The 16,517-nt window shown below is 37.6% G+C and overlaps 1 protein-coding gene across 1 annotated transcript in view; it reads right to left on the minus strand.

Annotated features, from left to right (window-relative positions):
* The window catches only part of POLR3B (RNA polymerase III subunit B), a 115,515-nt gene that overhangs the window by 49,463 nt on the left and 49,535 nt on the right, over nt 1–16,517 (minus strand). Inside the window, exons 13-18 of the mRNA XM_081060968.1 lie at nt 13,024–13,185; nt 9,467–9,667; nt 7,507–7,669; nt 6,133–6,286; nt 3,201–3,275; nt 2,523–2,621 (exon numbers count right to left, since the gene is read on the minus strand). Of these exons, the coding sequence (XP_080917094.1) occupies nt 2,523–2,621; nt 3,201–3,275; nt 6,133–6,286; nt 7,507–7,669; nt 9,467–9,667; nt 13,024–13,185 (854 nt within the window). The remainder of the gene's footprint in view (nt 1–2,522; nt 2,622–3,200; nt 3,276–6,132; nt 6,287–7,506; nt 7,670–9,466; nt 9,668–13,023; nt 13,186–16,517) is intronic.

Raw genomic sequence — 16,517 nt, forward strand, 5'->3', positions numbered from 1 at the left:
AGGTGTTTCTGAAGCACAACTTTAATAACTTCAATGGTTTACAGTACCTGTGAAGAGAACTGATTTCCAAGATAACCCAACCCATCATGGAAAATTAGTTGCAATGTACAGTTATTCACCCATTTTTTTTAAATACACATGTACTGAATTATGTCTCTAATTCAGTTGTGGAGGACACTTTCCATGTAGCTCATGGTTGGAAGAATACAGTTTTGACCTCATGACCTAGCAGGATCCCAATTCTCTCAGATGCTTGAGGCCTTTGTCAAGAGAGAGGAAAAGGACTCTGGGTTTTTTCTTTGTTTCTTTTTAAGAGAAACAGCTTATAGTGACACTTTATAGCCTAGAATAAAAGAGTCTGTTTTAAATGTACTGTTTTGTTTAAATATTGGCCAAATTGACATTCTTCATGTAAATAAAACCTACTTTTTTGTATGTAAAGATTGGGGTATGCTGAAAACGAAGAAGATAAACATCTAAGGTTCTTTTTTCATGACAACAACTTATATAAGATCATATACTATCTAATAATTAAGCAAGGAGTATGATTATTCCAAATTATAACCACTGCAAGTTTATATCCTGAACAAGAATTAGGAGACTTCTTATTCACCAAGTATAAGGGCCTCAAATTTAGTTCAAATTAAGACTAAATAACCTGTACCTTGTAATAGTGTAAAAATCAGAAACAACCTAACTATTCATCAATAGGGTAAAAAGTTAAATAAACTACTTATATGTAGTCAGACAACGTAATAAAAAGCACTTGAAATGATATATTTATATCTATAACTACATTTTAAAAAATGTCATCCATATGAATCAAATAATATAAAATGTTTTCTATTTTTAAAATAAAATGAATGTGATATATGGAACAAGTTGGTGATTTGGTAATACTGCTGATAGTTATATTCATTCACAGCAGTGCACAAATCAGAGAAAAATCCCTGCCTTTATGAAGCTTCTAGTGGAGGGAGACAGACAATATAGATAAATCAATAAAATAAACTTTTCATAGATTTTACTGTAAGGTACTAGAAAAATAAAGCAGTGAAGAGGGATGGACAGAGGAGGGGTTTTGATTTTAAAGAGGGTGGTCAGGAAAATGCGAGGGTGAAACCTGAGTGAAGATCTGGAGGAGGTAAAGGAGTGAGCATGCAGGTATGTGGGAGAGTGTTCCAGGCAGCGGGGACAGCCAGCGCAAAGGTGCTGAGGCAAAAGGTGTTTGAAGAAGAGGCCAGAATGGTTAAAACAGGGGGAGGACGGGCAGGGAGGAGATGAGGTTGCAGGCGTAAAGCGGGGTAGGCAGATCGTGTGAGAACCTGAAGGCCTCTGTAAGGACTTCAGCAGGAGATGGCAAGCCAGTGAAGGGGGTAAGGAGGGCACGGAGGAGGCTGAGAAGAGAAATTACAAGACCACTCTGATCTATAAGAATAGACTGTATGAGGACAGGTGCAAAAATAATCACACGACTTTTGCAAGAATCCAGGCAAGCAATGGCAGTGGACTAACTAGGACGACAGGTGGAGGAGGTGGAAAGAGCTCAGGTTCCACATAGGTTGTGAAGGTCCCTGTGATATGCTACGGGATTAGATGTGGGTCCAGCTGACGGGAGGAATCAAGGCTGAAGAGGAAGTTTTGGCTTGAAGAACAAGGATGGTGACTCATGTAATGGAGAGCTATATACAATAGTTCTCCTTCATTCTCATTCAGTCTTGAAGTGTATAAAAATAGTATTTTGAGAGATTCATACCTTTAAGGAATTAAAATTCTGACTGAAAGCATTTTTTATTAACTTATAATAAGACAAAAATAAAGTGGTATATTTCATCTGGTAACAGGAAACAGAAAAGTACTTTCTAGATTGAAGACACAGTTATCAGGTAGCAATATTAAACTCTCTAACTAACAATATAACTGCAAAAATTCCAAGCTCAGGGAAACCGTACATCAGTCACATGGCATCAGACATAAGTAACATAGTGTAACTTTCCTCTAACTATTCCAGATGGAACACACATGCTTTGAAAAATATCGGTGTTCTAGAAGAAACATTGTAAATATATTATCATTTCATGTTTATATTGCACATAAGTTTAGAGGTATCTTTACAACATACTATAATATGTAGGGAATTCCTGCACTGACACTAAGAAGTCAGATGTCCACTGATAAAATCCTCTTTAGAAGAGAGAAATACATCTTTTACATATCGTGATTCATTAGTTCAAGTTTGGCAGTTGTCAAATATTAAAATCAGAGCAGCAAGCCCTTTTTAAAAATATACATGAAGTAGAAAATGAATAGGAAGAAAAATTAAGTCTAAAAATGACTTGTTAGCAGTTTTGTGATACTCTTATATTGGGATAAATGATGGGTTATGCTTTATTATAAAACAGTATATTTCTAATAGTAACTACTAAGAGAGTACCCAGAAGAATTGAAGATGAAATGAAAAGAGAAGGTAGTTTCTATAATCAGAACAGATTTTAATTATTGTTGTTAAGGATCCCACTTACTTATTAATTGTATGCTCATACAGTGCGATGTTACAATCATTTTCTTCATTCACATCTAAATATTCAACCAGACTCTCATGTAAGAAATCTTCAAAATTCCTGGGAAAATGTTGGTGAAACATACATTATCAAAAAGCATTTTACTGCAGTATTTTATACGCAATAATGGAAGTTACTGGCTTTCTGTGAGGCCCAAAGCACCTTTCTCTCCCAGAGAGTATCAGTACGTTGGGATACTTGAAACTGTCACTTTTGGATCATACAATGATCACACATCACTGAAACAAAAACAGTAAAACATCTGTGATTCCTGTCAATCTGGTCTCCACTTCTAAAAATCTCTTCTGTTTCTTTAGAAGCTCCATGTGACGAGAGACCCACAATGTCCATGTCAGCATACTGCTGAAAGTCCTTCTCTTACTAGAAATATTTAGTAACACACTCACTGACACCAGACTCTGCAGTCCTCGTGATCTACGCTGATAGTTTACAATATCCAAGCAAGTTCACATAGAGAAATATAGGTTTTTAACAGGCTGATATATTTGGTAGGGAGAAATTAAAAGACTAACAATGAAAATACTATTCTTGAAAGCTCCGAGCAAATAATGTTACTGCTGATTATGTCATGTAAATGTGTACTAAGGAGGCTGAGGAGATTTGCTTTTGGCCACTTACCTGTACCCCTGAGCCAGCTCTTCCATATGCTTATTCGTGACTGCAGGCTTCTGTTTCTTAACAATTATGTAGGGTCTGGAAAGGAAAAAAAAAATAAATTCACAGTTCAACAGAAAAATTAAGTCAGCGAGAAAGTTTACTATATGAAATAAGGGAAGCTGTAAATATAATCAAACTTATTTCTGGGTTGCTTGAGGACACCAGCATTTTCTGAATGTGTTGAGTGCACAGCGGCCTACTTTTCTCTCTCACATGTACATACACAGACATACACACCAGCCCATATCTGTATGTGTGCACACGCAAATGTATATACAACTAGTACTTCGTGCAAGTATTTTAGGAAATATTTGGTTTTGAGTGAAAAGAGAACATAAAAATGATACTCAATAAAATCTAAAAAGGAAACAACCCTTTAGTGTCATATCTTAAATAACTATGTAACTGCATCATACCAAAAGCATTTCCTTATTTCATCCTGGGAATATGTGATCTACTACCCGTGAAGTCAGCAGGCAGAGAAGAACTTTCACTGAGGAGAACGATGGCATTTTGTAGGGCGGTTCTGACAAACATCAGCTGTTTGGAGTGGTTTGATTTAGGATAAACATCTCTGAGCTGTACTAGCAGGTTCCCTAAGGGTACATGTGACCAAAAAGAGTGGCAGTAAGTTTGCAGAGAATAAAGCTTTTTTACTTTGTGATGTTTAGTGATGTAATGAGTGTAAGGTAGAGCGCTTTTGCTCCTCACATTCTGGTAGATTAACCTGTAACTGTCAGCGGAGATTTGCCTCTGAGGGCTTCGCCACCACAAGGAAACACCAACACAAAGGATGGCATGCGGCACCGAAACGTCAAGGGCTGTTGCTATTTGGATAAGCAGCTCTTACAGAGAGCAGCAAGTAACCACCAGACACTTGTGTGCCCCACCCTAAGGTCCAAATAACTATTTGAGGACTAATGAGTACTTTTAAATAGTTAGGAAGAGGAGCTACACAATGACAAAAGGGAAACACTAGTTGCTGAAAAGTGAACTGGGTGAACTTTTTGTGGTAATCACCATGACCTCGAAATCCTGGCTCTTGGTAGGTGTTGCGGTTTAGTTCAGGTTAAGAGACTCCGAAGTGAAGACAGAGGCAGGAGTGGAGTAGGGAGGGATCACATTTAACTACCTCAGTTACCTTTTACTTGTATTCAGTAAATTCTACTAATTCTTCCTGCCTGATCTATGTTATGCCATTGTAAAATTACTTCTAAAAAAGAATTCATTTTCTTTTAGTCTATGCCATGTTATGCTGGATGTAAGGAAAGAGAAAAATCCTAACAAAAAAGTAACCTAGAAAATGTCAGTTTTCCCATCCCTAAATGGACCATGATAGCCATAACTAAGCACCTAATGTGTGCCAGGAACCCTACAAGGCATTTACCACATCTTATATCAATTAGTTCTCAGGCCAGGCCTAGGGACGTATTATTATTATTCACACTTTTATAGCCAAGGAAACCAAGGCTCAGAGACTTAAGTAACAAACTCAGAGTCACACAAGTCAGTAAGTGTGAGGTGAGTATTCAAACACAGGTATATCAGCGGTTAGAGTTCTGGTTGCAAAGAAGAGAAAGTAATTCCAGAGAATTTAAGCAAAAAACGGAATTTACTAAAAAAATAATTAAATAACTTTAAAAAAAAAAGGAATTTACTGAAAACATAGAAATTTACTAGAAGAATGATAATCAAAGAAAAAGGTGAAATGTTCAGCCTCAGAAAGAAAAGGAGCTAGAAGAGCCCCAAGGCTCCAGAAAGGGAGGCGTCGCAGGCAGTCTCTCGCATGCCTCAGTGTCAGGACCAATCAGGTCCAACCACTTCTTCCCTGGAGTTTATTCTACTTGGGATTCAGGTTCCCTGAGGAGAAAGTCTGACTGGCCTAGCCTGGGTCATATGCCTGATCCTTGGCTGAGCAGGAGAAAGCACCTGACTGACTGTCCCAAGACTGCCAGTCCAGGGTGAGGGAGTCCCCAAAGGAAAACAAGGAGGGTAATTGGAAGGATAAATGGCTGCTGGACAGACACAAACAATGGCAGTCCTCTCTAAGCTCTGACAGCCTTCCAAGCCCAAGCTCTTTCCACTACTCTAACTACTGCTAGTTCACTACTTGTACCCTAACACTGCCTGAGGTCTACAAAGAATGACTACAGTAAAATAAGTGAAGGCTCAAGAAACAAAGTAATGCCCTGGGCTGATGTCTCTGTATATTCCCAAAGGACCAGATACCATGTCATATTCCTCTTTGTACCACTACCTCCTAGAGAGTATTTTAATAAGCCCTTAATATTTGCTGAATGAATAAAACACACCTACTTTTCTGCTGGGACTAACGTTATTTTATTTCTTCATGCCTCCATGTTTTTTACTGTTGCCATTCTTTAGCCTTTCTCTTTTCCTCCTTCATCCAAGTAACAATCCTACTCATCCTTCAAAACTCAGTGCACAGCAACGGAATGTAGTGGGTAATATCAGGATTGTTTAGAGTCAAATGAATTCTAAGGACTTCTGAGTAAAAAGCGGACTCCATCACGATATAGCTTTGGGTAAAGTACTTAGTTTCACCAAACCCCAGCTCATTTGTTAAATGAAAATAATAATTGAGCCTAGTAGAGGTGAATGTAGTGAAAGCCTTACATACAATACATCTGTTAGAATAATAAATAATGGCTAACATTTACTACTAGCACAATTGGTTGTTATTAGGACAGAAATTCTCATTAATCTCTGAACCCTCGGTACTCATCATGCATATTCATCAGGTGTTTGCTAACTGAATTAAATTAGTCTTAACAATGAATGAGGTTAAAGTAGATTCAAAAATAAAAAAGTCAATTTCTTTCAAAGGTAAACATAAAGAGAGTCTTAAAATCTCGTTTTAGGGAGTTATAACCTGCACAGCCTTCCTCCATCAGAGGAAATGTAGACACATCGATCTGTACGGTTTGTTGAGATGGAAACAAATTCATTGATATATCCTGCTCTTCGCATCAGTCGAAATGTGTTCACTAACTTCTTATGGTCTCGAATGACACCCAGGATGTTACCTAAAAAGAAAGAAGAATATTTTAAACAGGAATGAAAAAACTAATCTAACAGGATTTAAAATACCCACCCAATAAAAATGATAAGCAGCTCTGAGTAGCCATTTGGAAATACTGTCTTTAATGCCTGTAGCCAGGCTACAAGGGAAGCAACACAGTGGAGCGGTGAAGGGTAGTCCGAGCACCCTGAGTCTAGCGCCAGACCTACCACACGCTAGTTGTGGAACCCTGAAAAAGTTAGTCTCGTTTTCCTCATCTGTCAGCACCACGCTTGGGGCATAATCTCAGAGTCCAGACCCTCTGGGTTTGAACACTGGGCTCTATCATTTCCCAAAGGGCGGATGTGAGGGTTAAATGAGCTGATCTTAGGTAAAGCACTTGAACTCTGCGTAGCACCTAGGAACTGCTGTTATTCAACTGCTCTCGCTGGCATCATCATCTGTAAAATGAGGACAGTGAACTTTGCCTCCCAGCGTTGGTGGGAGGACTCAGAGAGGTACTGGGTGAAAGTGCAAAGTAAGAGCTCACTCGGTGTTAGCAGCTGGGGCACACGGAATGGGGCAGTTAACAGCCCTGGCTTCCTGCTCACCAACCTATGCAGTAAAGGATTAATGCCTCCCAGAGCAGGAGGAAGGAGGAGAAGAGCACGGGAGCTCAGTGGTCAGGACGAGCACGTGCAGTACCCTGGTGAGGGGACAGGCACCTAGACCAGCAAATCTCAAGTAGAAAGGACATGGCACACTTGCTAATGGGTCTCTGGAGGACTCTGAAGGGGATGAAAGAAGAGACTGGACCATGAGTGAAAGGCAAGGGACCCTCTTGCCACAGGCTGCTGACAATCAATTACCCAGTGGCTGAATACAAGCCAGCTCACTGTCAGGGCTGATCTGAGGACTTGTGCGGAATGCATCACCTATTTAACTTGAACCTAAAGACCCCGTGTTGAGCCTTATTCCACTGTGCATATGCTGGCAGCTACAAAAGAGCAGAAAGCAGCCAGTCTCTCCAATGTTCACCTTCAGCTGATAGCTGCATCGTCTCGGAACCTGGATGACCCAGCCAATGGAATAACTGTTTCTCTTACCATTTTTCTACCTTTAAATTAAAGCCACCTGGGCCCAGAATTAAGTGTATGTGTCCTTTAAATACGTGAATAATAATGGATTTCACCCACCCGACCCCACAGCCTACTTCGGATCAACATGTTTCCATAATATACTCACCATTAAGGAAGACGAGAAACACATTTGGGTAAGAGAGCTCCTCCCCACACAATAAATTCACATCCTCTACTCCCAGGTTACAGGCTAATTTAACAATGGGCCCATCTTCCATGTCAGTCGTGATATGTGTCATAAGGGCCAAGTTTTTAACCAAACCACATGCCTAGAAAATAAAAGACAGTCATTTGTAAGAATGAACACCGGTAATACAAAGTACAGTTTGTGTCTCAAAATGGTTCCCACTATGCTGATGGCAATGTAAAGCAGTATAACCTTGCACGGAACACTCCAGCGATTCATACAAAATTTGGCGATTCTGTACAAAAATGTACAGACAGACCCTTTAACCCGGTGGAATTTATCCTCCAATAAAAAGCAAAGATAGAAATGTAGATTTAGCCACAGAAAAGCTTAGCACAGTACTATATGAAATGGCCAACAATGGTGGCATAATAAATGCCATCCCGCAAAAGAAAATGATTGCGTGAATTGTTATTCCCAGACTACAGGACTCATGGTCATGAAGATGACACTGTATAAAAACAGTAAAGGAAAACACTGATAAATGTGAACTCATAAAAATAGAAAACTTCTGGCCTGAAATGAGACAGTCTACAAAATCACTGGCCAGTGCTCTATAAAGCCTCCTGGTCATAAAAGGCAAAGAAAGACTGAAAAACTGCTCTAGATTAAGAAACTAAGGAAGACTTGACAAGTGAGAGCCATGTGTAATCCTGGATCAGAAAAAGACAGCAGTGGGACAACTGACAAAATCTGAATCATTTATAGGTTACAGTACTGTTATCAGTGTTAATTCATGAGGTTGGTAACTGCTATGGTTATGTCACATGTTCACATTCAGGCAATCTAGGTGGAAGATTATGGAAATTCTTTGTACTATTCTTGTAATTTCTTTGTAAACAAGCATGTAATACAGCAAACAGAGAAAAACACTGAGACACGTGACACATAAATATTATGCCCTCAATTCTTAAGAACCATCTGCTGTAGTGATGCACAAAATAGGTACTTTACCAAGGTCAGCTAAAGTAATCTCTGGGAAATTTAGTGTTTCAAAACTCAAGATATACAATTATGCAAATGTGACAAGCTGCATAATTTTAGTGTGAATTTCCACATGGTTTAAGATAAATTAGGCGAGAAATGATGATTTCTAAAAATCGTAACTGCATGAACTTCTATTTTTCCCCTCTCCTGAGTCATAAATTCCTACACTTTAGAACTTACATCTTTTACTTGTCATAATTAACTTATTTATTCATTCAGCATATATTTATGGGGCCTCTGTTCTGAACAAGGCTCTGTGCTAGGAGCTTGGGGTACAATGGTGAACCCAACAAACTTCCTTCCTCTGGAAGTTTACAATTTAGAATGAATAAAATCAAGTGAAACCAACAATGGTAAACATGGAGAAAGGGCCATGACACAGAAAGTACTGGGTGCTATGGACGTAAACCTATTTATACTCCTTGGTTTAGTAGGTAGATAATTGCTTGTATTTGCTATATAAGTGAGTTGGAATCCACTTTAGGTCTTGGCCTATCTGCTCCCCATTGGCTGCAACAGCGACTACGATCTCCTCTAACGACACCTACAGAAAATAAGAAATTGCTTAAAAAGAGTTCCTTGTAAGCAAAGGTGAGACAGCTCTCAGTTTTCCTTTACATTCTTATACCCTCTCCATTGTATGATTTGATTCTGGGGTTAACGAAAAAGAGCCAGAAATTTGGACCTTATTTCTACTGAAGTGAGAGACTAAATCAAATGCTTCTGCAGGTACTGATTCTGGAATGATGTCGTCCTGACAAGCAGCATTAATATTTGTCTGCCAGATAAGTGGCTGACCCAAAAACCGATACGGCCTCGGGGAACAGGAGCGGAAGCAGAACACCATCAACAGGTATTACCTCTGACATAGCAGACTTCTCGAGAACCTTACCTCTCCTTCAGGAGTGTCCGAAGGACAGAGCATTCCCCACTGAGATGGCTGGAGGGAGCGAGGACCACTCACTTTTCTTGTTTTTTCAAACTGGGAAGAGATTCTTGTCATCATGCCCAGTGCAGATATATATGACAAGCGAGACAGCACTTGAGTCACACCTTGGCGGTCCATTTTAAATCTCTTTAGAGACCAATTTCCCTACAAAGAGAGGAAAGACATATGCTACCCCTGGTCATTCATATAGTGCCTGATGCTTTGCAGTTACTCTTGAGAAGTTCATCCTAGGAACTGCATGTTTATGAAATTAGAGCCATGAGGTATATTCAGAAATGAAAATGTCACAATTAAAATGAAAATTTAGCTAGGTCCCTCGCTGGGGCTTTCTAGGAATTTAATGACTATTACCTACATCTAGCAATTATCTCAGAATGCTTTGCTGTATCAACCTTATCATATCAAAACAGTTATTTTCTGAAGAACTAATCACATCCCAAACAAGCCAGTTCAACTAGAGACTTCCATTGGAAGCAGTAAGCTAAGAGAGCATTAGCGATTTCTACACACATTTAAGGTAAAATCAACTTGAAACACAAAGATATAATTTCATGTTGGAATGTGCCATTGTTTGAATATTTTCCGAAGTTAGTCTTAATTAGAGAAAAATACAGCAACAGAAAAATGACTAATAGCAGTTATCAGGGATAACAAATAAACTGCAGGCTTCTTAATCAAGGCTAAAAACTGCATATATATTCATATTAAGAAATATTATTGGGGGAGGGAGATGAGGGTAAGGGGATCAAATATATGGTGATGGAAGGAGAACTGACTCTGGGTAGTGAACACACAATGGGATTTATAGATGATGTAATACAGAATTGCACACCTGAAATTATGTAATTTCATTAACAATTGTCACCCCAATAAATTAAAAAAAAAGAAAAAAGAAAAAAAAGGAAAAAAAGAGAAATATTATGTATCCTCATGTCAATCTTAAAATATTCTTATAAATCTTGAACATTAAATTTACTTCATCTCCTATGCATTAAATATACTGTATTATATTAACTGTATCATTGTATAGTTGTATTCATTGCACACATTAAATATACTCAAGGATAACTTAAAGATTAAGGTTAGGAATTGTAATATGAATTAACAGTATAAAACAGTATATGCACTTTGATGATGGACTTCCCAGCCTCTATAAAATGACCATAGACGAAACTGAAAAAAATGCCGAGAATGCTAGGGCGAAAAGATGAAGAGAAAACAGATTCCTGAGGACTTCACTTGGTTTAGGGATTGACCTATCCTGGACTCTCCCTTTTAATAACCATCAATATGTGTAAGAGTGGCTTTCAATATTGGAGTTAATGGAGCAAATCTGACTTCCTGAGATGTAACTCACATTATTGCTGAATCGTGTTTAATAAGGCCACAGCTGGAGGAAAAAAAAGAAAAATGGGTACGCTATCTTCACTTCACAGTAGAAGGAATATAAAATCCTAGTTAAAAATTTTTAAAATGCTTTTTGTAATTTTTCATAAGTGACATTCAAAACTTTAAAAATAGATGAAAATAAATAAAAATTAAATGCTTAAAAACAAAGTGAAAAATTTACATCTGCTAAGCAGTGGTCCTTCATTTTGCTCTTGAGACTCTGATGAAAGCTATGACTGTTCTCTTGAGAAAAATGCATGTAGGACCATAAACACAAAATTTTACATTCAATTTCAGGGAAGGACTTATGGATCTCCAGTTTAAAACTTGTATAGTGAAGACACTTCTAGGGTTTCAGAAGCAGACAAGGTGATCTGTTTAAATTAAAATATATGACTTTGGGGGTGCTCCATCAAAGTAAACTTTAATCATTATTACAGTAAAGGTGTATCACTTCAGAGATTTGAGTTTTTGATAATGTGGAAAAGAGCTAAATTCTAGGAAGAAACTCTATCCATGACAAAGCAATGAAATAGAGCAAACCCATTTTTCACACAAGTTAACTTCTTATACTGCTTTTTCCATTAACTCCTTTTATACTCTGAGTAGGAATGAACCTTGTAGACTGACTTATGCCCGGGGAGTAACAGGTAAATAAGTATTCAGCACAGAATTAAAATGAGGTAGCTGCTGCTGGCAAACAGGAAGTAGATGGGGAGTGAAGCCGACATGTTCAGCAAGAGAATGTATTCTAGAATTCTGTAGGAGTATTACAAGAGGGAGAGAAAAGGAACAGACAAGGGATCTAAAACTGCTCCTCTGAGAACATTTATTTGTTGAAAATATTCTACTAATGGCAACACTCACAGATTTTAGAAGCCAATCTTTCTCTGGTTGCATACAGATTGGGGTACATCTGCAATAGGCGTACTACTGATTTTTCTAATAAGCAGTCTTCTCTGGGAGGTAAAACGTTATCACTTAGGGGCAAAAGAATTCCTCCAAACAGCTATCATGACCTGAAAATCATGGATCAGAAAGCAAGGAAAAGTAATTCTAACAGAAGTGTGTTCAAGTGCTCTCCGAAAACTTCTCTTCAAATATCCTGGGATCTGCTTTCAGACAAGTTTGGGCCACAGAAGTTTAATGCGCCTAAACAGGCACAAAGCCCTGATTCCCCACAGGTTTATGTGTAGCTGTCACTGCGCAGGCTGCTTACATAGATTCGCTGCACATACATAAAGTCAAGTATTGCAGCAAGTCGGCCCCTCATTTTGTCATTGTTAAGGCAATCAACGTGTTACACTATACTATTCTTTTGTTGGAATAAAATCCCATCCATAAAACTAATTTTATGTCTGGCATACAACACATGAACCAGACTTTATCAGATAGACCTACTGCTGTTATACTTTAAGAAAGGGAGCAAAAACCTATCTGATAACCCTTTATGAGCAGCCAGAGGCCCCGAATACACAGCAGCTGCTGCGGCCTGAATTTATCTCTCTGTGAAGAACAGCTGATAGCCCTCTGAGGAACATAAGCCTACAATGAAATGAAACATTTTGCATTGTGTTGGACAAAAGTTGTCATTAATAAACCTACCTGTAATACGCCCATTTTATTACAGAAAAAAATGAGGGAAAATATCCATGAAAAGAATTGCTATTAACGGTGAAATGAAAAGATTTTTCCTTTAGGTAGGAGTATATCTATTTCCTTATTGCCTCGTACAACAGGAACTATAATTTGGCAATAAAGTCATATAGTAACAACATTCCTACTGATAGCATTTAAACTGTAGACCATCTTTCAAAGTAAAAAATCTGTGTAAGTATCCTTTAAAGGAAAAAATAAAAATTACACACACACACACACACACACCAAGAGTGCCAAAAAAAATGTATACACATGACTCGTATTCATCTTTTGTCATCAGTATATATTAGTATTAAATTTTAAGTTTTTTTCCTTTCTTAAAATGTGTATACATTTTTTTGGCACCCTCTCTCTATATATTTCACCTAAATTTTCAAAGTACTTTAGATTTCCATTTTACTGAACAGATTTACAAATAGGTTACAAAACGAAACACAGGACTGAAGACTCACGGTAGAAATGGCGTTCACCATGCCGTTGGTAATCTGATCTTGACGCATGTGTTTCACAACATCAAACTGGGCTGCTCTTTGCTTAGGAATCACCTGGTCTGCAATCTTCTTCATTTCAGAATTAAATTTTTTGAACAAATCTTCAAAAAGAAGAGATAAAAGCTAAAGAAAGAAAAGTATATGGTGAACTTTCAAAATGCATTACCAGCTTATTTAATACATTTTAAGTCTTTATTAAACTTTGCAAAAAAAAATATGGAGAAACTGCTTAAAAATGAAAAAAAAATTAATTTACTTTGGTTAACATGTACTTTTCTATGTGCTTACCACTAAACTAGGTATGGAGAATAAGAGCAAAGATAATGACATAATCTCTGCATTCAAAGTTATTTAATTTAGATGAGTCACTCTCAGACCTGAGATTTCACTGACAAGTGATCTAACTTTTAATTTTACAAATAAATATTATTAAAATCCCAAAAAGGGTGGGGGAGAGAAGTAGTATCATTGAAAAGTCTGACAACACCAAGGGTGCGTGCCATTTGGGCCTTCTTGTATCACCAGTAAAAATGTAAATTGGTACAAACACTAACAAAACAGTTTCCCATTATCTACCCATCCCCATGCCCTAACAGTTCCTCGAGTATATACCACAAAAATCAGCTAGCGATTACACCTTGGAGGGAAAGAATTACGATAAGGTAGAGGCATGTTGGAGGTGAGTGATTTTTAGAGTATTGAAACGATTGCAGGTTTATTCCACAACCATTTGTTAAGCTGAAATGTATATTTTATGCACTTTCCTACCTGCAATATTCATTTCTTGACCTGAGTGTTATTTATGAAGGTATTTATTCTACAACTATTTGTTAAGCTGAAATGTATATTTTATGCACTTTCCTACCTGCAATATTTCTCCATAAAAAGGTTATAAAATAATACCTACTAATTACCCTGACATGATCTTATTTTTAAAAGAACATTTAACATCAAACAATGGCAAAGCTAATAATCTCAAAAGAAAAACCAAACACTAAATACAATTTGCTTGATAAAACGTACACCCTTCATCCTTGCTTGTTACTCTCCAGACTAGTGAAAACTGGACCACAGACTCATACCACGCCTCAGAATAGTGCCTGGGTGCAACAAGCCTAAATAAGCAGAGAATGATGTAAATGCAATACAGGCCAAAATGCAATGTGAAACAAGATCATTCAGCCTATGCTAGATAAAACAACAACAACAGCCCCTACACTAAGATTACTGGGAAACAGGGATTAGATCATGAATAGATGAATAACAGAAGGAAGGTAAAGATTTGGAAAGAGAATGGCAATCTTAAGAAAGATTTGTAATTTCCACTTCCACTTAGGATGTATAAAGCCACAAGACAACACCTCCTCCCGACTCTCATAATTAAAAAAAAAAAGAGATGAATGATCTACAAAATCATAAGTTTCTTGACTCTTACAGAGAGGTAAGATTGCAAGTGAACTGAACTGCAAATAGTGATAAGCCTCTCCAAGGGGAGATGGCACACATAACAAAGCAGATGTCTGCCATAAAAGAAAAAAATCAGCTAAAATTGTAAGAACTTCTTAAATGCCAAATATGGGCTACCATGAAAGCTTAGAACCCTTCAGAGCCCCAGACACAAGAGGACCCACACTCACTCGTAAGTTTTTTCCCATGAGTGCTCATGAAAGACTGGAGTAAAGCCTTAGAAAGTAAGACCAGAGAAGGACCCCTTTGTTAGAACAAGCAACAAAATCCTATGTACTTCCCTGGACTTTCTCTCATGTGAAGCAAAACCAGTAAGTTGTTGGAGAACGGTCAGGAAACCCCTCAGCCAATGGTCCCAGGCAAAGGTAACCAGGTAACCTGCACTGAGAGAAGAGTAGAAGCAAAACTGTCTGTCCCTGAGGGTAGAAGAGGCACTCTCCTTGCACCCACCATAGGCCCTGCACCTGGTAAAAAGCAACAGCAGTCTGCTGCTAGAGGAAGGCCAGCAAATATTCTGGCCACTAATTCCAGGAAAAGGTACAAGGCCAGATACAAGAGGAGAAGCCAAAACCATCTTTCCCTGGGGCAGAAGCAGGAAACCTGATTGGACCAATGATCCTGCACTGATAGAAAGCAAGGGCCAGATACCAAAGGAAAGGGCAGAAAACTGAAAGATTTCCTTTATAAAATTGGGGAAAAGGAAAGAATGCCCATTCTCATCACTCCTATTCAACACTGTATTGTGGGTACCATTCAGTGCAATAGGGGAGGAAAAATAAATATAATAGATATACATAGATATTGGGGAAAAAAGAAATAAATGTGTCATTACTTGCAGGTAACATGTTTATCCACATAGAAAATCCCAAAGAATCTTAAAGAAAATCCCTACTAGAAATCAATAAGTGAGTTAGCAAGCTTGGCAAGATACAAGGCCAATACACAAAAAGCAACTGTATCTAAAACATTGAGAGAAACTGAAGGGAATCTCAATAGGAGAGATATACTATGTTCGTTGATAAGACTCAGTGTAATTAGATATCAATTCTCCCCAAATTGATCCAAACATTCAAGTGCACTCTCAACAAAAAACCATCAGGCTTTTTAAAAAATGGAGATAGGAATCCTCAAATTTCAGTAAGATTGTTAAAACTCCTAAGTTTATAATGATAGGGGAAATAAACCTTCATTACTCACCTCTGGAGGAAACTAGAGAGCTAACATAATAGTCTACAAATTAGTTTAAAAGAAAAATCTAGCAAGTATTTATACTGCCTTTTCCGTATAAATTATGTCTCAGGTCAATGAAGGAGATGCTAATGAAAATATTTTTTATTGAAAGACTCCAGCTAAAAAATGTAGAAAGAATTAAACCATTAGAATATCACTATTTTGCATACCCTAATTAAATAATGGATAAAGGAATGATCAGCAGGAACGGCTAAATAAAACCACTAGGAAAAAAGTTGAAGGGGAACTTAAAAATGGATGAATCAGGGCCCCAAACACCTAAACCCAGGGATGAATTCCAATGGCACAGAAAGTAGATAACCAAAATACTCCTCATTAAAAAAAAAAAAAAGCCTTGAATAGGATCTAGCCTCTGAATTTAACTGGTTTACAAGTAATTTAGAGGACAGAGGAATATACATGTTAAGATACCATCATGTGGGAATCCATAATGTAGAAAATTCTTTAGGATAAAAACTCCAGTTTTCTTCACTCACACACACACACACAACCTGTAATTCTAAAGGCATTTAAGAGACATATCAACCAAATGCAACATCAGAGATGTTTGAATCCTACTTGAACAATCATACTGTAAACAACAATATTCACAAGGAAATCAGGGAAATTTGAACAAATAATGGATCCTTGATATTAAGCAATTATCCTTTAAAAATTTTAGATGTGAAATTGTGTGGTAATTTTTTAAAAGTCATGCGTTTTAGAGATACATTTTAAAGTATTTCTAGGATGTGATT

The sequence above is a fragment of the Rhinolophus hipposideros genome, assembly GCF_964194185.1.
Source record: "Rhinolophus hipposideros genome assembly, chromosome: 9".
Taxonomy (NCBI): domain Eukaryota; kingdom Metazoa; phylum Chordata; class Mammalia; order Chiroptera; family Rhinolophidae; genus Rhinolophus; species Rhinolophus hipposideros.